The sequence below is a fragment of the Eumetopias jubatus genome, unplaced genomic scaffold, assembly GCF_037043125.1.
Source record: "Eumetopias jubatus isolate StellerSeaLion01/CBP00866 unplaced genomic scaffold, mEumJub1_p1.0 scaffold_5, whole genome shotgun sequence".
In the NCBI taxonomy this organism is placed as follows: domain Eukaryota; kingdom Metazoa; phylum Chordata; class Mammalia; order Carnivora; family Otariidae; genus Eumetopias; species Eumetopias jubatus.
Genome location: NW_028274811.1, coordinates 96,921,614 through 96,949,506, shown reverse-complemented (window position 1 = coordinate 96,949,506; position 27,893 = coordinate 96,921,614). Strand labels below are relative to the sequence as shown.

Here is a 27,893-nt window from a genome sequence, read left to right as displayed (position 1 = left end):
TGCTGTGAAACAATAGAAATCGTACACACATACAACACATGCACATATGCACAAACCTTTTAAAGAGGTATTTCAAGAAGTCTGTGTCAAACAATGTTAAGCTGGAGCGATGCAGAAATGTCAGACACATTACATGGGCAGGACGTGCGGTTGGCATTTGGCTGCCAGCGGGGGAGGCATCCTCCCGCAACTAATTCCTCAGGAACCTCATGCTGAGTGTGTCTACAGGGAAGGGAAAGAAAAAGGGAGGAGGGGAGAGCAGATATTGCCTATTATGTTCTTCCTTCGCAGCTGGAGAAGGCCTCAGCTGTGTCGGGCTGGGACTGCTGGTGATTTTCTGTAGTTAGAGGGGAACACAAAAGGAAGAGCTTTCCTTTCCCAGCCTGTGCCCATGGTGAGCCAGCCTCTCTTGGTCATCAATGTGGCCGGCACAACTGAACGCCAGCCAAGCCGCCTCTCGTGGAGACTCGCCAGCGCCTCGCCTCAGCCTGTGAGTTTTGTCCATGGGAAGGTTGTGATGGAGTCTCTGGGTAAGGATGACCGAGGTGCATGCAACTGGGGCTTGATGAGGACCTTTCCTAATTGACAGAGTAGGTGGAGCATTTACTTGGACCTTTCAATGAGTATCCAGGAAGAGGTGGGGGACTTGGCAGTGACCCTGGTTTTGCTCCACAGCACCTTGAGTAGCTGTGAATCCTTGTCACTGAGTGTAATTTCGACTTCCTAGCAGGCTGTCGATCTGAAGTATTTTTCTGCTACCTTCATGATGGCTGCCAGGTATTTCACCAGAAAAAATATTCTGTGAAAATAGTTATAAATTTATTAACTGTAAACATCTGTTAAGTCAAGCGTCTTGTGTCTGTTGCTGAAATACTCTTTCAAGTTACTCTCTGCACATCTGTCACATTTTTTCACCCTTCAGAGACCTATTTGTGGTAGTTCTCTGCACACTGATCGGTTTTACCCTTGATTGTGGCTCTGTGTTAAGACATTTTTAAAAATAGGCAAAATGAAGGGTGGAGAAATGATTCATTCTATTAATTGAACTTCAAAATGTGGCTTATTCCTGTGACCTGTATCTGATATTTAGTATGCTGAACAGATTTTTAAGGAACTCCTGGTGTCTTTGCTGCAGGTGGCTGGGTTTGTTGACAAATCTTCAGGTGCACCATTTGCCTTCAAAGGGCATGCTGCTGTCACATCAATTTAAATGGAGTAATAATAATCCCTTGCATTTTAGGGTAACTTATGTTTTACAAAGTGCTTTTACTTCTATTATCCTAAGTATTTGAATTGATCTCATTTTATCACATCGAGCCTGTGTGATAGGTATAATATTTTCACGAGGTCCATTTTTTAAATGAGGAAACCAATGGCAAAGTACTCATGCAAGGTCATCAACTAGTAAGTGAACATGTTGGTATTTCAACCCACTCCATGTCTCAAGCTCTTGTCTTCTTGTGCAGATGACCTACAGGCGGCCTAGACACAACCACATGAGAATAGGTTCCTACTTGCACATCGTTTATTACATACATGTATATATTTGCCATTTTCCTATTTTTTTGCCTCCTTCCTTTTTGTTCTTCAGGCCATGGTGGGAACAGTTTTGAAGTAGAACAAGTTCAAAATGAGCATACCCCGCCTTTCTATAACACATGTATACATCCTTGGCCCCTGAGATTTAGGGGTCTTGAGATGATGCGAGTTTCCTCTCATTAAAGAAGAAAATCATCAATAAACCTGAAAAAGGGTTAATATTACCTCTTGTGAGTCAAGTCAAAACAAAGGGATGATTCTATAATGGTGCAGTTCCACTTCGATTTATTTGAGTAGTAGGGATGGGGGAGGCAGGCAGAAGATTCCAACATCCTTTAAATGATCACATATCAATGACCTCAGCCTTTGAGAACAAGCAAGTGTGTCTCCAGAAGCTAAGGAGCCTGTGACACTGTCACTTCAGACAACAGACAACCTTAGTGCTCCCTCAAGAATCAACCAGACACCTTGAGAACTATCAAGAACCTAGGAGCAAACTTCAAAGGCTACTTAGATAAGCCTCAAATGATTCAGGAGAATATAATCCTCTCTTCCCAATCCCACCCCCGTTTTTCCCCCCTACCCTGACCAAGGCCTTCCGTCCCAACATTCACATTCAGTGCCCAACCACATGTGTCCATTGGTTCTTGATGAGAACACAGGCATGGGCTTCAACTGTGATGACACAGACTCCCATGAAAGCATGTGAGACACCTCTTTCCAGGTTCACCTAGTATGCTTGGCAGTACTTTCTTCTGTACCTTTCTTTCTGAGTCAGAAAGAGAGCAAGGGATTTCCTGTTACATCAGTTCCTTTGCCAAGACAGTTTTCATATTCTCCAGCCTTTTTCTTTTCCTTTTCTTTTTTTTTTTTTTTAGGTCACTTAGCAATGTTCTTGTTACCTTCTAGAGAAGATAAATGCCTTCCCACCTCAGCCATGGTCTACCTTCACGCTTTCATCAAAACACATGGGCAGAAGTGTTGCAGAATATCACTAGAGTTCGCATTGTGGGGGCTCTGTTGTAGTCATTATTTTTTGAAGTTATTCAGAAAACCTCTTGAGAAATAGGTAGAGGGTGGATTCATAAAACCTTGAAATGTCAGAGCTGGAAGACAGTGTAAATTACGTGTGGTCCAATTGTCTCATAATGATGAGAAATTGAGTCCCAGGAAGGTTGAGAATTGTCCCAGTTTATCATGAGAATGACATGTTACATATTTCCTATTTGTCCTTCATGTTGCCCTGACCCCTTTAAGACCTTGCTCTCTGTCCTAAAAAATGACCATGTGGGCTGCATCGATGGGTGCCCTTGTCCTCTAACTGCCAACTGGCTTACTCAACAGCAGGAGATCAGAGGGCTTTGGAAGAGGAGGCTGGGGGACCTATTACTAGCTTCCTCCTTGTCCTGGTGCCAGATGCTGGCTATTTGCCTGTCCCGGAGACTCATGCCTTCTCAGGTGGCCTTCTCCAGACAGTTCTATCTTTCTGGTTTCCTCCAGTCACTCCCTCTCCTTGCCCCTGCAGGGCTACCAATGGCAACAACTTCTCTATTTTGCTAGCCCTGGAGCATTGTGCCATCCTTTTTGGTTTCCCAAACCCTGACCACAACTTTTAAAAAAGCACCCTTAATAAACTCTCCTCACATTACCCAGTTTAGGTACCATCTGCTTCTATGCTGTGACCTTGCCTGGTCCAGCAACAACTCCAGCTAAAACTGCAGCCCAGCTGGTTCTCCATCTCCACAGCCCTACTCTAAGTCTTTCTACCTGTAAGGTTTTTACTATGGATAGCTTAATACTTTGTACAAGTACATCTTTTATAAATATGTAAGGCTTTTCATAGTGAGTAGCAATAGGCTGTAATACTTAAAAATATGGGTTCAAGATCTTGGGTTCAAATCCTGGTTCTGCCACTTACTGTTGCTTAACCTCTATGTGTCTCAGTATCCCCTTTCATAACTAAAAGGCTATGGTGAAGATAAAAAGACCAGTGCCCTCAGAGAACTTAGCACATACAAGTGTTCATAAGTAAATGTTCATAAATGCCCCCCACACGGCAAGTGTTCTATAAATGTTAGCTTTTTTTTTTAAAGATTTTTAAAAAACTTATTAGAGAGAAAGATAGCACAAGCAGGGGGAGCAGCAGAGGAAAAGGGAGAAGCAGCAGGGAGCCTGACCGCGGGGCTTAATCCCAGGACCCTTAGATCATGACCTGAGCCAAAGGCATATGTTTAACCAACTGAGCCACCCAGGTGCCCCTTTTTATTAGCATTTTCAATCTTTTAGGACTCCCATCCTATACATGGAAATATTTATTAGGATTCTGGTTCTGTAAATGGAAAAAAATTGCAGATTTTCCTGATCCTGGCACAGTGTCATAAAATTTCCTGAGGATAGAGTCATCAGTGCCCAAGACCTGAAGAGTGATGAGGAAATGGAGAGATGCAGATTTGTGGGGGTGTGAGTCATGGGGCTGCGAGGACAGATAGAACAGGAATGCAGACAGCCCCGTGACGGACAAGCCTGGACGTGCATGGAAGCTTTTGCTCTGCCTGGGAGGGACGTGGATCGGCAGGGTGGGGGTCCGGTTCCTGGCTGGCTGACCCGGGAGGAGACCATGGAATGTGTTGCTTGCGATTACAACCTGAGCCTGGGTGTTCATGCACCAGTAATACCATAGGGGCCAGTTTCCAAAAGTATTGATGAACCCCCACCTAGAGACTGGATTTCTTTAGTTTCAAAGTGTAAAATAAAGCACTGTGTTCCTATTTTAAAAAAAATGTTTTTCATATATTAATTCTTCCTTTTGAATTATTGATGAATATTCAGAGATGTGAAATCGGTTATACTCGAGCTTTGTTATCCTGGGGACTAGCCAGGGGTGTTTGGACAGCAGAGCTGGACCGTCTTCTACTATTGGTTCCCGTAGAAAGTGTCACACAGCTCTTTGCCCTTTAAAACTCCACGTGGCCCTTTTTACCCGCAATGGCTTTACCCTTTGTCTCCCCAAGGGTGTGGTAAAGTGTGCCTTTTCTTACCTAGATCTAGTGCTTTTCTCCTATCTTTAAATACAGCCCTGGACATGCCTCTGAAAGAAAAAGAAATTAAGTCATACCATCTCCTGTTGCTCAGGACAATGACAACTCTGTTACTACTTGATGTCAGACAAGGACAGAATTTAATACACTGTTGGAGGCCATGGGAACATAGAAGGATGTCCATGTGCTGGGTAGTTTTTGTGAGTTCGACCTTGGTGTGACTATCTGAATGCAGGCAGCCCAGGCTTCTCCCACTCGCTCCCTTTCTCCCTGTTTTCTCTTTCACTTGTCTTGTCATTTCGATGTCTGGCCCAGAAGGTAATTGTCCCTAGAGTCAACCACCAATTCGAGTTTCAGTAGCCATTAATGGCGGTCATGGGTAATTAAATGAGTGTCCAGCACAGGGGGCTTCTTGTCGCTCTGTCCACGCAGCAGTGCCACCCCTCCACCCAAAAGTTACCGGCGAATACCTCTGTAACACAAATGTCCAGAACTATCGATGACTAAGATAGTGAGGGAACGCGTCTTTCCTTCTGCACTCCGTTTGCCCTCTTTTAAGTCATTTTGAAAATGTAGCCTCTCCATGAGCCCTATGCCAAACATGTTGTTGAAAAGTAAAAATCACCCTTTCTCCCATCACCCTCCTCACTCTAAAACCCCCTTCACCTGTTAGGATTTTTGTTTTACTTTGTGTTTTTGTTTTTGTTTTTGTTTTTTCATGGCACTTACGAGTTTTTAACCTGCTATGGAATGCTTCTTTATATTACTGTTTCTTTGGCCCACTAACACGTAAGTTCCACCAGGGCAGGAAACCTGATCTGTTTGTTCACTGATAGATCCCATGGACCCAGAACGATGCCTGGTACATGGCAGGCTCTCTGACAGTATTTTGCACAATGCGTAAAAAAATGTCACAAAGAAATTTAGGGGCCTACATTTCTGCAAGAAATTTCTTAACTCCAGGAAAAGGCCCAGTGCTGTTTCCCCACCTTGAGGAAAACTCATTGAAAATGCAGTCTATGAAAATCACGGTATCAATGCAAAAGAAAAGTTTGTCTTTATAACTGATAAAAATTTAAATTTAGCTTTAGATTATTAACAAATTGAAAAGTCAAGACTAAAATCACCACGTGGCACACGACCCCACCAATTCCTCTCCACACAGCAGAGGACCTATGGCCTAATGCAGAGAATCAGCATCCATCCTAGGGGCCCTCTAAGGAAACTGGACTTTCCCACTTCTCTTCCTGAGCATCCTGACCCATTCCGAGCTCAGGGGCTTGCCATTCCCCCTCCCACTATAGAGGCGTCCTACGAATATCTTAGGCCATTGGGCCAGAGACAGGAACACAGAGACAGTGCCAGAAGGGCCACGTCCAGCAATATCACTGACTGGAAAAGTTTAATCAACTTGGAATCCTCCATAGGCTTGTACCAAGGAGCTGGGAGTGTCACAGGAACCCACTCCTCTGCTGGAAAGAATGATGCAGATGCACAAGGACTGCCTAATTTGGGGCTACCCTGAGGAACACGTTGTTCTGGATTCTCAGATGGCTTTCAGGAAGAGCATCAAAGTGACGAATTTTCAGTCTCTCCGTCATGCTCACACACATGTGCACCTGCATGCATACACAGATCTAAGATATCCTACAAATGATTGAACCATCTGACCAGCTCTTCAGGAGGAAAACGATCCCCTCCTGCCACATCCCCAGACACCCTTATTTTACTCTTAGGTGGGAGTAAAACACAAGAAATTAGCTGCATCTAAGCATCTGTTTTTTCATCTGCACATAGCATTAGAGCTTCTTTATCAGAAGAAATTACGTGAAAGATGAAAAAGAATAAGTAATGTCTATAATGGCCAATCATTTTCCCAGAGAGTTGCTGGACTCCCTCTCCTCTTTCCTGCGTCCATTTATTTTTCCTCTACGGGATGTCCTATGACTTAAGTGGGTGCCCCAAAATGCAGAGTTCCTATTGTCACTGTGCAATGGGGAGGTTAGGCATGAAAAGCCCATTTTAAGTACTTCCTGCTATTGATCTCCGTTTATCAGAAAGGCTTTTGCTGTGCTGGTTCACTGTTGTGCTTAGGCAAAGGTTTCTACGGATTTACTGCCACAACGTATTCAATCTGTTATAAAGTAGCATCAGCGTTCAGGGTGCCGTTCTCCTTTCTTTGACCCAGTTTTAAAAACCTCCAACTAAAGTTGCTTCATTAAGATTACACAGAGATTGCAAAGTGATCAGAATTCTTCCTACCATTGCTACCAGGCGAATTACTGTAAGGACTCTACATCCTACCCTCCAAAAGCTGTTGTCTTTCGGTCTGAAGAATGACTGCCATACAAGAAATACTTTACCAAAATCCAGTGGAAGTGTTGGAGGTTTTTTTCTTCCTCCCTTTATTCCTTTTCAATGATCACTGATTATCTAGCTTATAAATTCCAGGATTACACTTTCTCTTTGGCCTGCCTTCTTGCAGAGCGATTCCAGAAACCAGGACAGTGGCCCCAAGGCAGACACTATTAAATATTGGCACTCAAAGTTGCAAAACGCGTGTATTCCAATTCTCTCATCGAAGGCAGCCCGTGCAAAGCTCACTGCCTAGACAAAAATACGGTCCAAGCCAGTGAAGGCTTTAAAGGCTCTTTTAAAAAAGTATTTCTTGAGGTAGATTGGTTCATGTTCTATCCTGTCTGGTAGGCTGATATTTCTTGACTACCCAGACCATAGAAGGCACAACTTTTACCAACAAGCTCTTCCTGGTTCCCAAGTCTGTGCTATTTTGTTCTTTGCCTTCAATTCTTTATGCTGAGAGTTTGAAATTGCAGCCTTAAGCTCCCAAGCGATTGGCAAATGTCAAGTATCCCCAGGCATAGCAACCAGCTGAGATAGGCACTGCATGCTGAATGGGGATTGTGTTATTATTATTATGCTTCTGGTGGGATGGGGAGGAGAAGAAAAGCAAGAAGAAGGAAGATGACTTTCATGGGCACAAACACCTTACCTTCAGTTGCTCAGCAGCATCTTCTAATGACCAAAGTCATGCTAACACCACATTTGGGGGCAGTTTACTAACTCTGTTACCACCTGTGCCTTGAGTAAGTGATAAATGGCAGCGGGTACCTCTAACTTTTCATTTATGTTAATACCTAGAATTTTTCTCCCATGTAGGATGAACTTCTCCTTACTTTAACTTGTCTGCTTACTTTAATTAAGACTTCACCAACTCTCCAAACTTTGAGCTTTACAAACAGTAATTTACTGCTTCCCTCCCCCTTTTCTTTCTCTCTTTTTAACTCTCTCATCCTTTTCCAGCGAAGAAGCCAATGAACAACTGACAAACAATGTGTTGTTATCAGGCCTCTCTTTGGGGAGAACCCTCTTAATCGGTGGAAGTCAGACTTTCCAAGCCACTCTTGCTGATGGTCTATGTTGTGTCTCTTTATTTGGCTTCTTAGCGTAGGTATCTTTAGATAGAGTCCGGCCAAGAGGGAGATGCTGGAAAATTCTCAACTTGACATCCCCGCTCCAGCAAAAAGCAAACAATAGATATCACTGTGGTTAAAATCGAGGGACTGCGGAGTTGTCCTTCCCCTTCTTCCACCCTGATTTTATCCTGCAGACTGTTGTTTCTCAAGTCTCTGTCCAACTTTTACTTCTCCTGGGAAATTTTCAGTGACCCCCGCCCCATGCCACCCACAGAAGGTTCCCCTTCTCTGCTCTCATGGCACCGTCTGTTTTTTCCACCACAGAGCTTCTTATATCCTATTTAAATTAATTTAGCAATTTAATTTAAATTGTCTAGATTATCAATTCTCCAAGGAGCGAGATGCTGTCTTACTCATTGTCAGATTCCACCCGGTAAGGAGTAGCTTCTCAAGAAGTAAACCTCTGTTGGCTGCGATTTTGTGAGCTTTGCGATCTGGAAGCTGGAAAGAGTGTGCTTTCTTTCCTCTGTGTTTCTGTCAGTCCACCGAGTCGCACGTGGCAAATTTGCCTGCCTTCTTAGATCTAAAGAGAGCACTTTTTTAAGTGGAACTTGGAACCTATGGGCCACAAGGATTGCCTCTTCGCCTTCTTCACTCTATCACCCTCATGCAGAGAAGATGAGGGCCAAGATGCATATTTATGATCTCTGGGTGAATGTGCCTTCTCTACCTGCCTGCGGGGAGCTCTCCCGCAAGTCTCCCCTCCACCAGCCACACTTCTCTGCTCTGATGGATGGACTGACTGGCCAAATTGCTATGCCGATGAACTGCTCAGCTACCTGCACAAATGTTCCAGAGAGATCTCCGGGGATAAACCACATTTTAGAGAAGGATTCATCCACAGCTTGGGGTGAGCCTTTTAGCCCTTAGCTAGTTGAGTATGGCAGGCTAAGGAAGATAAAAGGACTTTCGTATCAGTGCTCACTTTTTAGCAACCCAAGCGCCTCTCCTTGGGCTGGTGAGAGGCATTACTGCATTTTTCACTTTTCCCAGAAAGTTATTTATATAGAGACCTAGAGGTCTGGGTGTCACTGTGTTCATTGAAAGAGGGAAACCAAGAAGCTGAACTGAAAGCACTTAAAGGAAGGATGCATTACCTTAAAATATGCAGATGGAAAACTGACATTATTGTCAATGTCAGAAGTCACCTTTCTGAATAAACAGTCACCTCTGGGCAAATGTGGGGATGTGTTTCTTTCCGTTTACAAATGACTGAGTATGCAAATGCAGGGAGGTGGAGTTGAGCCCCTAACGCAGGGTTGTCTTCTTTCATCTATCCCTAATGAGGAACACGCAGGAATCTGTCAAGAAAGGCATCACAGGCTGATTTGTGCCTTCTGAATAGAGGGGATTTCAGTGGTAAATCTGCCAGCTGGTTTTGTGCCTGAGTATTACATCAGTCTCTTGTATGATCTTGCATCCTGTGTAAAATGCAATATTTTGGCCTAATGGGCAGGATTAGCAAGAGCTGGGAAGCCATAAATGAAAGTTTCTTGTTTCTAGAGAGCAAGTTAGAGCTTTTATATTATCTGCCGCAGAGCTCGGTGAATTTTAATGTATCTCTTGGGCTTTGGTAATATTCGTGTTAATGTCAAAATTGATCCCATTGTTATTGAGATGTGTGGGTTTTCAGGCCAAAGACACACAGTGCCTGTTGCCAGGGCTGATGAATATCTGCATGGGATATGTTCCTTCCAACCTTTTCCCAGAACTGAGTGAGGTTATCACTGGGGCCTGCTACCGAGTTCTGTTTGTGGGCCTGGATTTTTCTGTAATTCACTCATAAACGTAATTGGACATTCACTGACTACCTATTGTGTGCCAGGCACTTTGCTTGACTCTCGGACGTAACAGTGAACAAGAAGATCTGGGCTCTTCTCCCAGAGGATCTCTACCTAGGTATGGAGATGAACAATAAAATACACAAGCAGAAAAAGCGTAATTTCACATTGATCCTAGTGCTGTGTAGGGGAAGAGCAAGAAAGGAAGAGAGGGAATTATGGAGAGGGAAATCACTAGCTCTCTTGGTGATGAAATGGTGTTTAAGCTGAGACAGAAAGGATGAGGCCAAGCCAGCCTTGGAAATAGAGGCAGAAAGAGTTTTTGAGATGAAGCGATTAGTATGCACAAAGATCCTAACCTGGAGAAGAATCCGACATGTTTGAAAAATTAAATGGAGACAAGCATGTCTAGTGCAAAACAAGGAGGCCAGTGGGAAGAGATGGAATTAGAGGTTTTTGCAGAGAACACAGCACCTGGGGCCTTGCAGCCATGCTAAGGAGTTGACTCTTTTATCCTAAGTGCAGTTAGAAGCTGGGAAAGGGAGTTTTTGCGTTCAGTTTCTATCTTTAAAAACTGTATTAAAAAAAAAATAACAAGTGTGGCAAGGTTGTAGAGAAATTGGAATCCTTGTGATTGCTGGTGGGAATGTAAGATAGCATAGCTCTGGAGAAGACAGGGTGGTGGCTCCTCAAAAAAATTCCATGTGGAATGACCATCTGATCCAGTGATTCCCCTTCTGAGTATATCCCCAAAAGAACTCCAAGTAGGGACTCTGATATTTGGACGCCCGTGTTTTAGCAGCATTATACACAATAGCCAAAAGGGGGAAATCAACCAATTGTCCCTCGACAGATGAATACATAAGCAAAATGTGGCATATACACACAATGGGCTATTATTTAGCCTTAAAAAGGATGGAAATTCTGCCACATGCCTCAACATGGTGAACCTGGAAGACCTTTGTGCTAAGTGAAATAAGCCAGATGCAAAAACAAAGATTAGAGGATTCCATTCTTACAAGGTACCTAGAGTAGTCAAGTTCCTAGAGCCTGAAAGTAGAATGATGGTTGCCAGGAGCTGGGGGAAGCAGAATGGGGAGTTAGTGTTTAAATGGAGACAGAGTTTCCATTTGGAAAAATGAGAGAGTTCTTGAAGATGGATGGTGGTGATGGTCGTACAATAATGTGAATTTACATGGTGCTGCCAAACTGTACACTTCATGGTTAAAATGGGAAATGTTGTGTCTATTTTATGTTCTATTTTACCACAATAAAAAAGCTACCAAAAAAAAAAAAAAAAGCAGCTCACACTATTTTATGCTGGATAGGACCAGTAAGGCAGACAGATAGGAGCTTATTGCTCTAGTTCCGTATGAAGACAATGGTGGGCTAGTGACAATATGGATGCAGAGGCTCTGTGGATCTGAGACCTGTATTAAAGGGAAAAGCTACAGGATATTGATGGATAATATCACAGTTCTTTGTAGTTAGAATACACTTGAAGCCTTTAGACCACACTTATGGGGGTAAAGACTGGCAAAATCCCTTTGACTGGCAGATGTGTTTAAACTTGACATCTTGGTGCATGACAGGGAGAGCTTTATTTTTAAACTCTTCAGTAGTCTTGGATAGAGTATGGGAGCTATTGCTGTTGACATGTGAATATTTGCACTGTCATATAGCAGTCATATGTTCTGTGTGAGCATGCCTTGTCTTTGTAATTTGCAGTGATAACTAGCGTGTGGCTAGAGTTCATTCTCTTCCTTATTAGTAATGCACGTCTTCCATTAGCATATGCAACTAACTACTCCCTTTCCCCTGTGCAGTGTTGACATTCATTGTAATGATTTATTATCCAAGCTAAATAACCCTCAATATGAAACAACAAACATGCCTATGTTTGTGTTTTCCATTTGTTTTGCTTTCTCTTTCTTGCTTCCGCATAAGTAGGTAGTTCTTTATGTGATAATTACGTGGTACAGAAACAAGCAGTTGGAAAGCCCACTAGAAAGGTTAAGAATGTTGATAAGGTTTATTTTTTAAAAACTGAAAATCCACCCGATTTTAGGGGCATCTCACACTACTGCCTTAGAATTTGAAAAATAACTCTATTATTAAGAAAATGTTTGTTATGAGCAAACACTCCATATAAGACTTAATGATCTATGGAAGGGCCATATTTGGGCTTCTCATGGAGCCTCCAAAACCCACAGGAGTGTAGTTTTGTTTTTTGGGATGTTGCCAAAATGGTCTGAACCATTTGAGGTTACAGTGTGGTAGAGAGTAGTGGCTGGGTCCAGAACTCCACAGTCCAACTGCTTGAGTTGTATCTCAGCAAAGCCACTGCCTGGCTCTGTGACTTTAGATGATTTACTTAAGCTCCCCAAACCTCACTGGCCTCATCTACAAAATGGGGACAGTAGTTAGACCTATCTCATGAGGTCCTTGTGACAATTAAATAGGATAATAAATGTAAAGCACTTGGGGCACCTGGATGCTTCGGGTTGGTTAAGCATCTGACTCTTGGTTTTGGTTTAGGTCGTGATCTCGTGGTCGTGGGATTGAGCCCCGTGCCAGGCTCCACATTCAGTGCAGTCTGCTTCAGATTCTTTCTCCCTTTACCTCCCCCTCTGCTCCTCCCTGCTCACATGTGCTTGCTCTCTCTCTCTCTCAAATAAATAAATAAAAATCTAAAAAACAAAAAGCTCTTGGAACAGTTCCTATCTTAGAAAAAGTGCTCAGTAGATGTTAGCTGTTATCATCAGGGAACCACAAATAATATAGCCACGAGTAAGACATCACGTATGAAAATAAATGTTTGTAAAGGCATCATAGAGAGAGAGATCTATACACTGAAGTCATTTTTGTATGAACATATATATGTGACAGTGAAATCAACAGGCAGAGTGATGTATAATTTATGGAGTGCTTGGTGCCCATGATAAATTTGGGTAGTATTTTACCCTGTACAAATGATGAGAAATCTTAGCCCATAACCAGTTCGATGTTTAACAAAGGCATATCCTCACCCCTCCCAGTCATTCTATTTCTTACTAAATTTGTATTGTCCGTTTTAATTGCTGTGACCCCCCCCCCCGAACATCATTTTGGAAATGGGAGCCTTTTCACTGGCTAATGACAATTCCCATATCTTAACATCACAGACAACTAATTGCATTATATTTCATCCAGTTAAAGTTACCTTACCTGGCTTACTACGGTAGTTTTGTTTTCTAAAGAAAAAGAAACACTAATTTTTTTGTTGAGTTACAGCTTAAAAACCTAAGCAGGTTATTCTTGCCGCAGGCTTTTCCCCAATAGAAAATTGTTATTGATGTTTTGTAAGTATCACATTCCATTCAAAGGTAAAAGGCTGCTTCCACTTGCCATTTTTCTAGTGATTTTTTCTACCCTGTGTCTGCAAGTCAACACTCCTGGGCTCAATTAAAATATGTATTTAGCCACTGGATTTGCAGAGAGATGATCTAACTTGAATACTAATTCCTGGGCTATTGCCTATGAATACAAGGATGGCGCACCTTGAGGGATGGCTTTCAAGACAATGGCCAGTGAGCCCAGCATGCCTGGCAATGATCACAGCTCAGTACAGGTGTACAGTTGGATTCTGATGAAATTTGTGGCAAACAGTGCTGCTCATTAAAATCACAATTTGATGGAGATCATGTCCACCTGAAAAATTCAAAGCCACCAAAACTACGCCACCACTTGCCTTCCTAGTGCCTAGCAATCCCTTAGCATAGACGTGAGTTTTCCCCAACCTCTGCTCTTAAGACCTAACCCATAGCATCATGATAGCAACTACTATTTATGGAGTTCTTACTATGTTTCAAGTCCTCAGCCCCTAGCTGGGAATGGAATGGTGACCAAAGACAGGCACAGCCCCTGCCTCACACAGCTGCCATTTTAGGGACTAGAGAGGAGGTGATGTCATCACAGGAATCCCGGAAGCTTTCCTCTGAGAAAGGGCCACCTGCACAGAACGGTGAAGACTTAGTGACTAGGAAAGAACATCTCAGGCAAGAGAAGGAAGTTACCTCTGGCTGGGTGACAAGTGGGCGTGTGGCCAGGTGAGCAACTGAGAGAAGTCCTGGGTGGCTGAAGCCAGGGAAAGCCAAGTCCAAAATCATTCTCAAGAAGTGATCAGGATGAGTTTACCTAGGATATGGTAGGAGTTTCGTCTTGACTTTTCAAACCAACTCTAGTCCAATAGTGGGTACTATGGATACTGTTTTCCTAATGCCTCGGCACATTACAGCTTAAAGTGGTGAAATAATGTCATTCCTCAGGTAGGAAGTGGCAGGTATAAGATTGAGACCCATAGCCTGAGCTTATGACCAACATATTGTGCTTCGTCTCTAGGACACATCCCTTACATTTTTCAAGGAGTTTTGACTCAGTGTTGTCATCCGTTGCCAATGTGGTCCTTCTGTAGAGTCTCTTCTTTAAGGCCAACATTGGTTTGGTTTGCATCAAAAGGAATCTAAGCCAACTGCTGGAAGACTCAAGAGGGAACACGGATGAACTTTGACACAGCCATTGTCACCTTTACCCCAAATCTTAGGTCTCTGGACCTCAGGCGGAGGCACAGAAATGAGGGCTTGAATGTTTTTTGGTCACACTGGGCAATGCCATGGCTGAGAGAGGGTGGCATAGCTTTTTCAGCTGATACCAAGTAGTTATGCCAAAAGAATTTAAAGGGAGCAAACACAGTATTATATTTAAAAATGGTTTCAAGGTATTTAAGGAATAAAAGTCATCCCCTGATTTTTAAGAGGAGAGCAGAAAAGGAAAGGAAAGGGGGAGGAGAGGGGAGAGGAGAAACACTGGTACATTATAAGCCCACTTCAGTCTGTCTGTGCCTCTCTCCAACTTTTGCTTTGAAGCTAAACACTTGATAGATGGGCCCAGCACTAAAGAAAATGCCCTTTTTTTATGCGCCAAAGCTTGGTAATTGCTGCAGAAAGATACTTAGTGGCTCATAATATTCATATAATCAGATTAGTTGTGAATCCTACCTCAGCGGAGGATGTTGGAATAATCCAATTCGTGCCTGTTTACCTTGTCTGTGTGAGCACTTCTTTCTCTCATTTTATCCTTTCTGTCAGCCTCAATGGGTGCTCTCAACAAAGCTACCCCAGTATGTCTGAGAAGTCAATTACCAGATGAAAAAAAAAAGGGAAAGGTGAAGAAATCTTCACCATGTTCGAAGAGGTGTGGGGTTTTGTTTTTATGTTTGCTTTGTTTTTTGTTTTGTTTTGTTTTGCTTTACTTTCTTGGTAGCAGTTGAAACAACTGTGAGGCTCTCGATCTATGCTACTAAAATTTTGTTGGGCAGTTAACATCTCAATCCATGGACAACTGCCTCATGACCAATCATCTCTGAGCTTTGAACATATGGCTCTGTCTGATGGCTTCGCTGATTTCACGAGGGAGAGTTTTATAAGATCTCTATTTGAGGGAGCGGCCACTACACAGATGAGTGATACACTCCTGGAATTAATTATAGCTTGCCAAGTTTGAGGATTGATTCATTCTAAGCCCAGAGCCAAAAACTCATCTTAAAGCTGGCATGTTTTTGATTGTCTGGGTCCAGCGCTCCTTACAGTTCCTCGAACCCACTGCCATTTGTATTCTGCTTTTAATCGTGAACTTTGTACTGGAAAAGTCCTTAGTTTAAAATTCACTTTCTAATCATAAATGCCTAAATGTAGTGGGGACCATACATTGTCAGGGACTGATAATTAAGAACGATTTTACCTTACAACTCCAGGCTTCCTCTTAGCTGTGAAGGCTTTCTTTCTTCCTGAAATGAAAGTGGCATTTCAGCCATCTGGCATAGGCTGCTGTCAATAAAGGAATCCAATCACATTTACCCACATTATAATGCATGAATAATGAGCTTGGTCTTTATAAATAAATATGTGCTCCCTGAAATAGAGGAGGGGCCTCCAGTGTTTCTGATCTTTCCTCAAAGAAATAATACTTGAACAAATAATATATCAAAAAAAACCTAATAATTCCTGGAATCTAATGGGAGAAAATAGCATGGATTACCGGTGATAGCTGCCTGTCAGTCTTGGAAATCTACCTAAAGGCTTGTCAACTGTGTGAGGTTTTCTTCTTAGCAATGTCTCACTATCAGGACAGCTCACTTAACGGCTTGATTAGTTGCCTTTTTTTTTTTTTTTTTTTTTTTTCCTTTTAAGGCATCATGGCTCTCTACTGGAAGTAAATCCTAATGGGTGTTCTCCTAGTTTTCTGTGAGGAAAGAGTACAGGGCAACTTCTCTCATTTGGTGTTAGGCCTATGCAGTCTGATGTTTTCTGTTACCTGCTAGACGTGGTATTTTCTTTGAATAAAACACTTCCCAAGTATCAGACCGACTCTTCTACAGGTTGTAATACCAAAAGTGCCCTATTAATAATTTGCTTTGGCTAGATGGCCAGTGTACCAGGTGTCAGCACCTCCTGTAGTCAGGCTTGCATGTTAAGTAGAATTCATATCCTATCAACCAGAAGAACGAATAAAACTATTCTCCATTTTCTATATGTTTAGCCACTTGGAAACAACTCACAAGTCTTCTATTTCAGAAGCATATTTTACAGAGAAGACGACTTCCTAAACATGATTTAATTTTTTTTTCCCTTCAGAGAAAAAGGATTTAAAACTTTTTGCTTATGCCCTCCAAAAATGGCTCAGCCAAACCATCAAAATATCCCCACAGTGAGAAAAGATGCTGTATTGTTTCAGAGTCCAGATCTGCCTTGTGTGATTAAAGAGATTTAAATCCTCACTATTCACCCAGTGCAAGCCAGTCTGAGGCATGGAATATATTGAAATGATAGAATGCTTTTAAGTTAAGCATTTTTTGTGTGTGCTCTATGGTTGGAAATTCTGTTGGAGAAATATGGTTAGACTATTTTGACAATTTTTAACCTGCTTAAATTGGATTTTTTAAAGTGCACAAATTGATGTTCTGCCTACTTGGAGAATGTTTTAAAGATACCAAGACTTCAAAGAAAAACAGTGAGAGTAAATCAGATGCAAACATCCCTGTATCCATCCTAGCAAAATTAGTTTAGGATTTCCCAGGGCAATGCTAAATTAGAATGATTCTCAGGCGTCAGGGCAAGTACCATTGGTAATCATCTTTTTTTTTTTTTTTAAATGGGGGGGGCAGTTGTTGGCTGAGAGATATTTTCACATTTTGTGGGAATCACTAGATGACATCAACTTCATAGACTTTCATAGACTTTTTCAAGGATGCAATTGGGAATTCTACTGTCATGGTGGATTGTGTCAGTTTCTGGTCCATTGGAATTTGGGGTATCAGGTAGCCTTCCTTACCCTCCCTATTCTTCCCTGCCTTCCTATTTGGTCATCAGATATCTTTCTCTTTCTTACTGCAGGAGAAATTAGGTCTCAAAAACAGCAACATGTATTAGCTACGATATCAGCTCCAGAAACTGAAAGCATTTTTTAAAATGAAGCCAGAGAGATGGAGTGATCTGCTTGATAATAAAGCTTAGCTTTAATGCCAGCTCCATGCTGTTACAGCATATTACTAAACAGCAAGAAATGTGGCACAGATGTTGTGGCGGCCATATTTTACACCATCCAAAAGGTCATGTCGCTTGTTATTACATTCAGAATCAATATTAAGTGAGCGTTCCAAATTTCAGCTGTCAGTTGAATTTATTGCTGCAAACCAAAGCTGAAGGTTTCTCGACTGTGATTCAAGCAAGCTAACAAATTAACTAATCTAAGGGCATGCCTAGAAGAAGCAGGTGACCCACATGCCAACAGCAGAAGCTGGGTTCTTACAGAGCTGTGACAAAAGACTGCCCCAATTGCCAATCAGAACAGTTGCCACCTTGATATTTTAAAAAGGGAAGGAAGAAAAGGAAGGGAAGGAGGGAAGGAAGGAAGGAAGGAAGCAAGGAAGGAAGTTAGGTTGGTTGATTCTCAGGTGGATGAGATATGAAGGCAGCTTCTTTAGATGAAGTGTGATGTACACATATCTGTCTGACAGTGCTCAGGATAGTTAGCACACTTTGGAGATAACTTGACTTTCATTACCAAAAGTTCTGGGTACCTAAGTTTACTCCATAGTCTTCTTTAGATGTAGTTGGAAAAACACCAAACCAGGTGCTAACTGGGCTATATTCTTCATCTTGCCACTTATCATCTCAGTAGCTGTATCAGGGACCATCTTTTTTAGCTGTAATCATCTCTAGAGGAGGTACAAAAATACCTTACAGATGGACATCCATTGTATTAGTACATGAACAGCCCCAGTTGCCTAATACAGTTTATAAAAGGGCATTAGGAAGTCACAATTGACTGAGAAGAAACTCTAGGTAATAGCCAATCATTGGATCAAGAGGGGTATACAAAGTCTCCGAAATGTCATGTCAATATATTCTGCACGGAATGGTGGGTGAGAAAATGGAGAACTCTCAGCTGCAGTCTGCAAGCCTGTGAGTCCAATTACCCATGATTTTCTCTGTAATGACTTCTAAAACCTATCTTTAACACTGTATTTCTGTGGTAGTCTCCCCAGTGCATCCTATGAGAGAATGAATGTTGCCCAATTAGCAAGTGGTCCAGAGGGACACACTGGGGCTTCTGTCCAATGTGAGACCTCCCAAGGTCTTCTCACCAGGAAAAGTGAGCAGGACACCAGACTGTGTGGTCCCTCAGCAGATAGAATTTCTATCCTGAGAATTTCCAGCTCTTTCTGGAAACTCTCCTGAGATTTGGGATGCATTGCTGAGTTTCCAAACTGCTGGTAACTCAGAACTAGGTTTAACTAAAGCCCTCAGATGCATCCTTTTGACAAAAGGGGTTTTCACTTTGGGTATTTTCTCTTATCCTGCCTTCTGTTACAAATGCAAGTAATGATTTTTAATTGACTTTACTAGGAGTGTTTAGGGGAAAAAAATCTGTAATTCTAGTAAATAAGTACTTCAGTCAAGGACTATTCATTATTCAAGACTCAATAAACATTTTTTGAGTACCTACTCTGGGCACAGTCTATGTTCAGTGCTGTGGGAGAAAAAGATAAACAAGACATGGTCCCTATTCTCAGGGACCGGGAGAGAAACAGGTATATTGGAGTAAGTATAATGCAGTATAGCAGTATACAGTTTAAAATTGTTACCTTTTGAACCAGGGGGTTTATTTCTAGGAATTTATCCAAAGAAACAGTGTTCAAATTTATATTTAAATGTCTCTTAGTTGTTTCATGGTGACTGGCAGCTAAGTAGATGCTCAATGACTATCGAATAAATGTCATGAACTATTTATAAGAGCAGAAATGGGAAATTCTAAATGTGCAACAGAGAGAATTGGCTAAATATGACATCTACAAATTAAAAGATTTTGAAGAAATTTTATATTTTGTAAGAATATTTAATGGCATGGAAAAGATTTTCTTTTTTTTTTTTTTTTTTTTTTTAGAGAGAGAGAGAATGGTAGAGAGAGAGCATGAGAGGGAAGGAGGTCAGAGGGAGAGGCAGACTCCCTGCTGAGCAGGGAGCCCGATGCGGGACTCGATCCTGGGACTCCAGGACCATGACCTGAGCCGAAGGCAGTCGCTTAACCAACTGAGCCACCCAGGCACCCGAAAAGATTTTCTAAATACATTCTTAAATAAAAGCAGCTTACCAAGGAATGTATGTAGTATGTTCCTAGTTTTGTGAAAAGAAAACACACACACACACACACACACACACACACACAAGAAGCCTTTATATTCTACATGGACCAAATCAAGTGATTGATGGCTTAACTAAAACAGTAAAACAAAGAGTGGGGGGGGGGGGCGGAAATCACTCCATACATAAGCTAAAAGTTTAAAACCTAGAAAAGTATGTTTTTTTCACTGATCTTAAGGGGGAAGGCCAAGCTTTTTCTTAGAGTGTGGAACTGTTTCTTACATAGACTACGCCCATTATTCAGCACATATAATTCCTATTTGGGTTCTTCAAAATAAAGCAAAAATTAAAAGGCTTGCAAAGAAGTCTGAATCCTGAATCCTTCTAGATGTTTACATATTCCCCATCAATTTTCTTCAGTTGTATCCATACCTAATTTGACAATATTGTTTGGAGAAATTTGCATGCATGGAGTTTTTTTCCAAAGCACAGAACTTAAGAAAATGCTCTGTGTTAACACCATTTTATATTTTTATATATTTTATATATATATATAAATATATCAGCTATATTTAACTGAATTGTGAAATTAGATTAAAATGCAACTGGCATAAATAGGTTTGGGACAAACACAATTTGCAGACGCAAAAGGGGAGAAAGTTATTATAGAGCAGCCTACAAGCTGCATGGTCTGGGTATGTTGGTATGTTTTACAGAGGGGAGAAGAATATGGGCTAATCCAGCCAGTCAAATTCAAGCTGATTAGGGGAGCTCCAGGTTGGTCCCTTAGCAGGGGGAGAGAGAGAGAGACTGAAAAAATAGATAGCAAAATAGTGCTTCTCTCTGGAAGCAGAAATTCTTTCTCTCCATTTCTGTATTGTTCAAACTCTTTACAATGAGTAAGTATACCTTCATAAGCAGACAAATTACTCATTAAATTACTTTTTAGTAAATTTTAAAAATAAGGGATGAAACGTGCCTATGTTTGTATGACATAAAGAGTGTTTGAGAGGCAATATGACAAGTTTGTTAGCAGCACTGTCTTTGTAGTTGGGCTCCCTGGCTTTGAATCTTAGCTCTGCCACTTTTTACATGTGCAACTTTGGGAAGGCTCACTTCAAGCCCTCTCTAGTGCCCCACTTTATTTAACTGCAACATAGAGATAGTAGCAATAAAATCCAACATCCAGGATTGCATGAGGATCAGATAAAGTGTACCAAGATTTTAGAAGAGTGCTTGACACAGAGGAAGCGCTTAAACATTAGCTTGGTCTGGTTTTAGTCTTATTTTCCTATGTCATCAAGGGGCTTAATTTCTAAATTGTGAACCAAAGCTGAGCTTTGCATGTCATTCAAGGGAAAATGAAAGTAAGTGAATGATTGAGAGCATATATATGTTTGTCTTGTTGTAGGGAAGGGGTTGGCCCATGGACCGAATCTGACCTACTGCCTATTTTTATAAATAAATCTTTCCTGGAACACAGCCACACTGTTCATTGATTTATTGTCTATGGCCCTTTTCAAGCTGTAACAAACAGAGTTGAGTAGTTGTGGCACAGACCACATAGACAAGAGAAGCTGAAATGTTTACTATCTGGCTTTTTATAGAAAAAGTTTGCCCATCCCTGCTGTAGGGAATCCATCGAGGGTAGTATCTTTGTAGGCTGGAGTAAAAAGAGAAGACTTTGTGAGCTAGAAAGGGATGGGTGAACAAGGATACTCAGATGGGTACCCATATCATATGTGTGAGGAACCTGCTGAAACCAGTAAGTGTTTAGGTGGAAGACTAGTGTTCAAAAAGAGAAAAAAAAAAAAGTGGCTGAGTTGAGTAGGATCTTTGTCCACAGCAACAAAGGTGTTAAGGCCTAGTGTGTTGGGCAACAGGGAGCCATTATAGGTTGTTAAGCAGGACAAACATATGAATATTATGGCTCAAAAGAGATTATCTGCCTGTGGGGTATGTGCGGGGACTTCAGAAGGTAAACCTATAATGGAAGAGTAAGTAAGTGCCTGTGAGAATAACTTGGTGATGAGGAAATAGGGTCTCCACAAGAGTGATGGTGGGAGGGAATAGAAAATTCATTTTCACACAGTTCTTTAATCCTTATAAGAACTCTCTCCCCCATTCTCACAAAGAAAACCCCATGGGTTTCTTCTCAAGCAATAGGCTCAGTAGTATACAGTGAACAGTAGAATTTATCCACATTAGCAAAATAGCACAGTCTTTCCTACAAAAGGAATTAAGATAATAATTCTAAAATGGGATACTTAATCTGGATAAAAACCTAGATTAGGCTCACCATGCCTTTCTTTAAAAGTCACGTATACATATGTGTGTAGGCTGCCTAAGCGTTAGTCCAGGGAAACAACATGAAAACCATCTTATTCCATGTGAGTTCTTTGATGGCAAAATCTAGGTGTTTACCTGGCCAGGTATTAACATCTAATCTGACTTGCACTCATTTTAGCCCTTGGCCAAGGGTTTCAACAGTGTTAGTGTGTATCAGGCTGTCACCCAGAGCTTAGGCTATCTTTAGAGTCCATTATTGTTGTACAGAATTTCATAGTGGTAATGAAGTGGAAAGAAGAAAGTTTGAATCCTAAATGTAAAGTGAAAAGAACGCATCCAGCATGCAACCTTTGAAATGCCAAGTAGACCCACAGGGGTAGGCGGCCACATGGCCTGCTGGCTGGAGGGGATTTTGTGCTTCATCTCAGAGGTCCTCTGTTAATTACAAAGGCTTCGTTGACAAAAGGTCTTTAGCAACTCAGAACCAAGAAACCAAGAGACGTGATGTTAGAGGAAATATTCACTGCCCTACCAACCAAGAACCTCTACAGAATTCAATAGAGGGGTGAGGCAAGAGAGGTGGACATGATCCTCAGTAGCCTATACTATACACGGTGAGATCTCAAATGCACTTTCTTGGTATCCAAAATTCCCAAGATTGGGTGGGCACTTGTGCTGCAATCTCTTGTGAAAAGTGAGAACATATGACTTCCTATTGTCCTGTATACAGTGACTTTACTAGGACCCACTCTTCTGTTGTAGTCCTGGTACCGGCAGACTTAAAACAACATAAAGTAGAGCAGAATTAATTGAATATGTGAGTTTTAAGAGGTGTATTAGTCACTGCCCTCCTCTTGATGTTGGAATCAGGTAACACACTAGGACAAATGTGGCTTAGAAAGACCAGCTTTCTTGGGATGCTTTATAAGCCCTGGCATTACAAAGATTTTCTACAATTGCTGCTCACAAAATCTGTTCTGCTCCCAGCACAACTCTCTAGGCCACATCAACTGGAACTGGGGCAGCAGGGGAGAGAGGGAGAAAGGAAAGAAACTTAGCCACCTTTATACTTTGCCATGGAAGGTTGAGAGCCACCTGTCAGTGTTCTAGAGAGGCTGGGGCCAAGCTCCCAGAAGCCACAGACCCTCTCAAATATCCCAAATTTATAGAGATAAGGGAGAATTTCCCAAATCCTGAGACAAGTACCAGGGGTGTGATACTCCAGGGGAATAGCTGGGTCACACACTTGGTATTAAGTACATTGAATCGCATAGCAAGAGCAGTGTTTGGTGTTTATACTCTTAGAATCTTCTTCATTATCTCAAGGAGAAACCTTCCATTTGATATTAGTATGACATATGACTTCATAATATAGTCGATCCTTATTATTCATGGATTTCGTATGTGTCAATTTGCATCCTCCCTAAAATGTATTGGTGACCCCAAAACCAGTACTCGTGGCACTTGGATCATTATTCAAGGACATGTGCAGAGCAGTGAAAGATCAGAGTCCCTGCTTTGCCTTCTTGTTGCAGTTCTCATGAAATTAAAGAGTGTCCTTTGATGGTCCATTCAGTGCCAGGTTTTCTACATTTTTGTGCTCTTTGTTGATAACCCTACTGTTTAAAATGGCCCTTGAGTGCAGTGCTGGAGGGCTATCTAGCAATGCAAAGCACAAGAAGGCTGGGATGTGCCTTACAGAGAAAGTGTGTCAGGTAGGCTTTGTTCAGGCAGGAGTTACATTGCTGTTGGTCATGAGTTCAATGTTAATGAATCAACACTATCTATTAAAAAAGATGTTTTTAAGCAGAAGCACACATAAAACAAAAGTATTTATTGACAAGTTGATGAAAATTTGGTGACCAGAGACTCCCTAGGAACCTAACCCTATATTTCCTGGAGGGGGAGTGGTTCAGCATCCCCTAGTCCAGTGTTCACGATGATTTATAAAACCTAACTACCACAAATCATGACAATCGTACTTATAATTAGCTGGCAATAGCATTTCGTATGATTTTGTAAACACTTCTGTTTCCAGTTGTTTTTCATACCCTATATTTGTTTTTGCTGTTACCTTCTATTTACGACATAAATACTATCGTAAATTTTCCTTGTGTTATAAAGTAGAGATACAGGGTTTTTTTTTTTTTCTCAGATAAATTTAAGGGAAATAACGGAGTTAATTTAAAGAAGAAATACTCAGTAAATGATACTATGTACTAGGACATATGGCAGTAAATATACAACCAAAAACAAGATGTGAAGGAGGCAGACACAAAAGAAGTTCTGGGACCCTAGAATTGGAGAAAGCATTGATTCTTAACCTTCCCTACTTACGGCCTCCTCAGAGTCCAGTTCTGTAGCAGACAGCAAACTGAACAGAGGTACTGGGACACGGCTCCCTGGGAATGTAAAGAGTAAAGAGTAAATGAAAGGGACTGCATAAGTGCATGGCCAGTCTAAACTCAAGTTGAAGCTTCAACTGTCTCGACAGAATTTATGAAGATCATAGATGAGGGATTTTCTGTATTGGTTCTAAGTTTTCTTATAATTAATAGCAGGCTTCTAAATTACTGTTAATAATACAGTTCACCAGGCTTGGCCTTTAAAACATGAATTGGCCAATGGCCCAAACAAGCTGATTCTCCCACATGCAGCCCTGGGAAGGGAGTAAGCTCACACCACACCTTAGTAAGACATTGAGATCATTTCCAAGTTCAGCTCTTTGCAGCAAACTGTTGTGTAACTTGCTTTATCATAAATGCAAGAGGAGGGAGGCTTTTGGCACTTGGAGCAAAAGATGTAAAAACAAAAAAAGTACAAGGGAGCAGTCAAAGTGAAATGAGAGCAATTAAAGAGACAAAAAAAATCCCCTTAGCTGCCTTTTGGGGACTTTTTTGATCTTTTCACCAAGGAATTGGTAGCTTTTAATTTTCCCCACCTCAGCTTAAAATACTGCTGGCAGAAAAGAAGTGAACATTATGGGAAGGCTGCTGTGGATTAAAAAGCAAATGTAGGTGAGTCAATCAAGCGGCTGTCAGACTCTGTGAACACAGGGTATGCTCAACCAGCTCACTGGCCAGATCTCTGCTGGACAACAAAAGTCCCCAATACAGAAGCACTTGTCTTCACCGTATTTCTAATCAGATGCATGTCTGCACTTGGCTTGACTGTTCTTAGCATCATCGGACTTGCAGCTTCTGCCACTTAATAGGGGGAAGGTGATTGCTTAATTTTCAAAGCTAGTAGAAGGACAGTGCTTTTGGAAATTGAATGTAAGCTCGGGTTCTGTGCGCACAATGGAAGATGAAACATTGATCGGCTCCAACTACAAACCGGAGAGGTTTTTCCCTCTCCCTCTCTCCTGTTTTTCCTCATTCCCCCAAGATTGTTGTGTTCACCAGCACACACCCGGGTTAGCTCACCCAGGAAGTCCAAGAGAAGGGTCACACTAGTCTGGGAGATGGTGAGGGCCAGGCCTGGGCCTTGCAGGGCAAGAGTGAGACGTGTTTGTGGATGACCACTGCATGCTGCAGGGCAGGCCCACGTGGCGCTGGCTGCAGCTTGCACTGCTGGGAGCCAAAGCACATCATTTCAGAGGGAAGGGTTTCTGAACTCCAGTTTAACAAGCCCTCCACAGCTCCACTTCCAATCCCCAGGAAACTCATTAATGCAGTTGGATGCCATGGCAGTGTGTGCTTAAGGTAGAGAGGAAGTATAGCCACTCTCCAGCCCCACCAATGCCAAGGAGGCTCCTCCATGCATCACCCCAGCCTCTTCCACTACACTGACCTGACGGAGATACTTCTGGCCTTCCGAGAACTGGCACAGGCGTGATTCCAATCCACCCTGTTGTTTCTAACGTTACAAAGATGTCAGCCAACATATGAACGGGGTTTTTTGCCTACCAGCAGATCCCCTGGCCCTAGTGAGAAATCACCCAGATTGAGCAAGGCTTTGGTCAGGCTAGTGGGTACAGTAATATATCTGGCATATAATGAATAGAATGTGAGAGGGAGTAAGTGGAGAGAGGAAGGAATTCTGGGAATTCTGGGAGTAAGGGAGTAAACCACAAGGTGACGTTAACTGGCCCATAGGTTATAACTTTGAGGAGTTTTTTACAACCAAATTCACGGTTAATTTAATAGAGAACAGCCGACCAGAACCTCAACAGTGTCATAGTGAGAACAATAACTGTAAGATTAGACTTAAGAATCATTGTCTATTTCAAATTCTGGCTCCATCACTTCTTAACTTTGAGGCTTTGGACAAAATTATGTAATCCCCAAAGCCTCAGTTTTCCCTTCTGTAAGATGGGAGGGGGAGATAATGGCAACTTGAAAGGTTTGTTTATTGTTCTGGGGGGCCTTATTTTGGTAAAGAGATAAAACAATGTGTGAGTAGGATTGACACAGAGCCTCACCCATAGAATGCAGTGGAAGTTCAGGGTTTGCTGCTTCCTCTCCTCCCCCTCCTCCTCTTTCCTACTCTTCCTGTGGTTAGATCGTTTGAAGCAGGAATTGTGGTTTTCACAGAAATCACTCACCCTTCCAGTTTAGGCTAAATCATATCCTAAAGTAATGCGATCTTTAATAGTAATCACGGGTGTAGTCACTGGCCAAAGGTTGGCATAGTTTCTGTCTTCCAGGAGTTTATAATCCTAGCACCCTCTGCTTACTTGCTTTTAACCTTCTCCAGCCTGAGGAGTTAAGTGAGTTTTGGGTGTCAGAGAAATATAAAATTATATTTTCCTTTTAGCCAACCAGTGAATAAAAGATTGCACACATTTGCATTTGTCACTGTAATTCTTTTGTTCCGAAAAGGGGTGAAAAGAAGGTCAAAAAGGATGTCATACATTGGAAGGAAATATCAAAATGTGTACCACCCTCTCTTTAGAACATCACATGAAATTGAGAGTTTGTGTTATTTGGGTTTTAATTCAAGGTAAAGAATCTAAAATACCAGAGACAAATGGTTTGTGACTCCTATTCCATCTATTCAACTCCAAACTATTTCAATAAATCTAGGAGTTCATCTATATCCTGTTAAATTAAGGTTTTTCCATTTGGAAGGAAATAGTACCAAATTGATAAAGTCTTTTGAATTATTCTCTCTAAATATACTTAATCTTCATTAATGCAGCCCTGCATGGTATTTTGAGCCAATCTGAATGAACAGGAAACTTTTTCATATATCGAATGCTTAAAAAAGATAGCATTTCTTTCCCCCGCCCTCCAGCTATACAGTCTGCCAAAGAATGTGTGTATAGAGATTTCATATATGTTCAGAGTTTTTCTCTCCTGTCTCCTGGTCTCCTGTCTCAGCCCACCCTCATCTCTGGATATCATGTGATATAGTTTAATGTAGTCACTGAATTTTCTTTATTTTTCCTAGTTTTCCTCAGTGCTATGGGAAAATAAATCAACTATTTCTTAACATGTACTTCATGTGGGGAAGTCATTGAGGGTAGCTCATTTCTTTTTGTTTTTCCTTGCTGATGTGGCTAAGGAAACAATGTGCATTTCAATTCCCAGGCTCCCCGGATCCAAACCTAGAGAGTAGCTAACACACAATTGATTTCTAGCCCTGCAGGAAAAGGGGAAGCAGTAGAGAAGGCGGATGGATTGATCGCTGAGATACAGGCCCTGTGGGATGCTTCTATATCATCCACATCTTGAATGTATGAACAGTCCTCTCATCAATAGGAAAATCCCCAGGAGAGTCACTTTCATAGGGTTCAAATAGAAGTTTAATTGACAGGTGTGCTACCCTCTTCATCCCTCTTCAGGTATGTCCCAACATAATAAACTGCCAAACTTACAAATTCAGGCATGAGAAATAGGCAAATCCAAGGTGGAAACGTCAAATGGTGGTACTAAAAGAGCATTAGTCAAGGGATTGCAAACCCAAATATCTGCGAGTACCAGGCAAGCAGATGTGAGACAGTTAATGCTAAAGTACTGTTATTTTTGCCTAAGCGTAACACCTGCCTACTTACTTTCTTAAAAGGTACACTAGGGAGGTGCCTGGGAAGCTCAGGCTATTAAGCGTCCAGTTCCTGATTTCAGCTCA

General features: G+C 41.7%; 1 protein-coding gene across 6 annotated transcripts in view; it reads left to right on the top strand.

Moving 5' to 3' along the window:
* The window catches only part of TENM2 (teneurin transmembrane protein 2), a 924,727-nt gene that overhangs the window by 446,309 nt on the left and 450,525 nt on the right, over window positions 1-27,893 (top strand). Inside the window, exon 1 of one of the 6 annotated variants that reach the window (XM_028102727.2) lies at window positions 392-530. The exons of the other annotated variants lie outside the window; for them this stretch is intronic. Within the exon in view, the coding sequence (XP_027958528.1) occupies window positions 392-530 (139 nt within the window). Of the gene's footprint in view, window positions 1-391; window positions 531-27,893 lie in introns of those variants that run through there. 6 annotated transcript variants of the gene reach the window in all.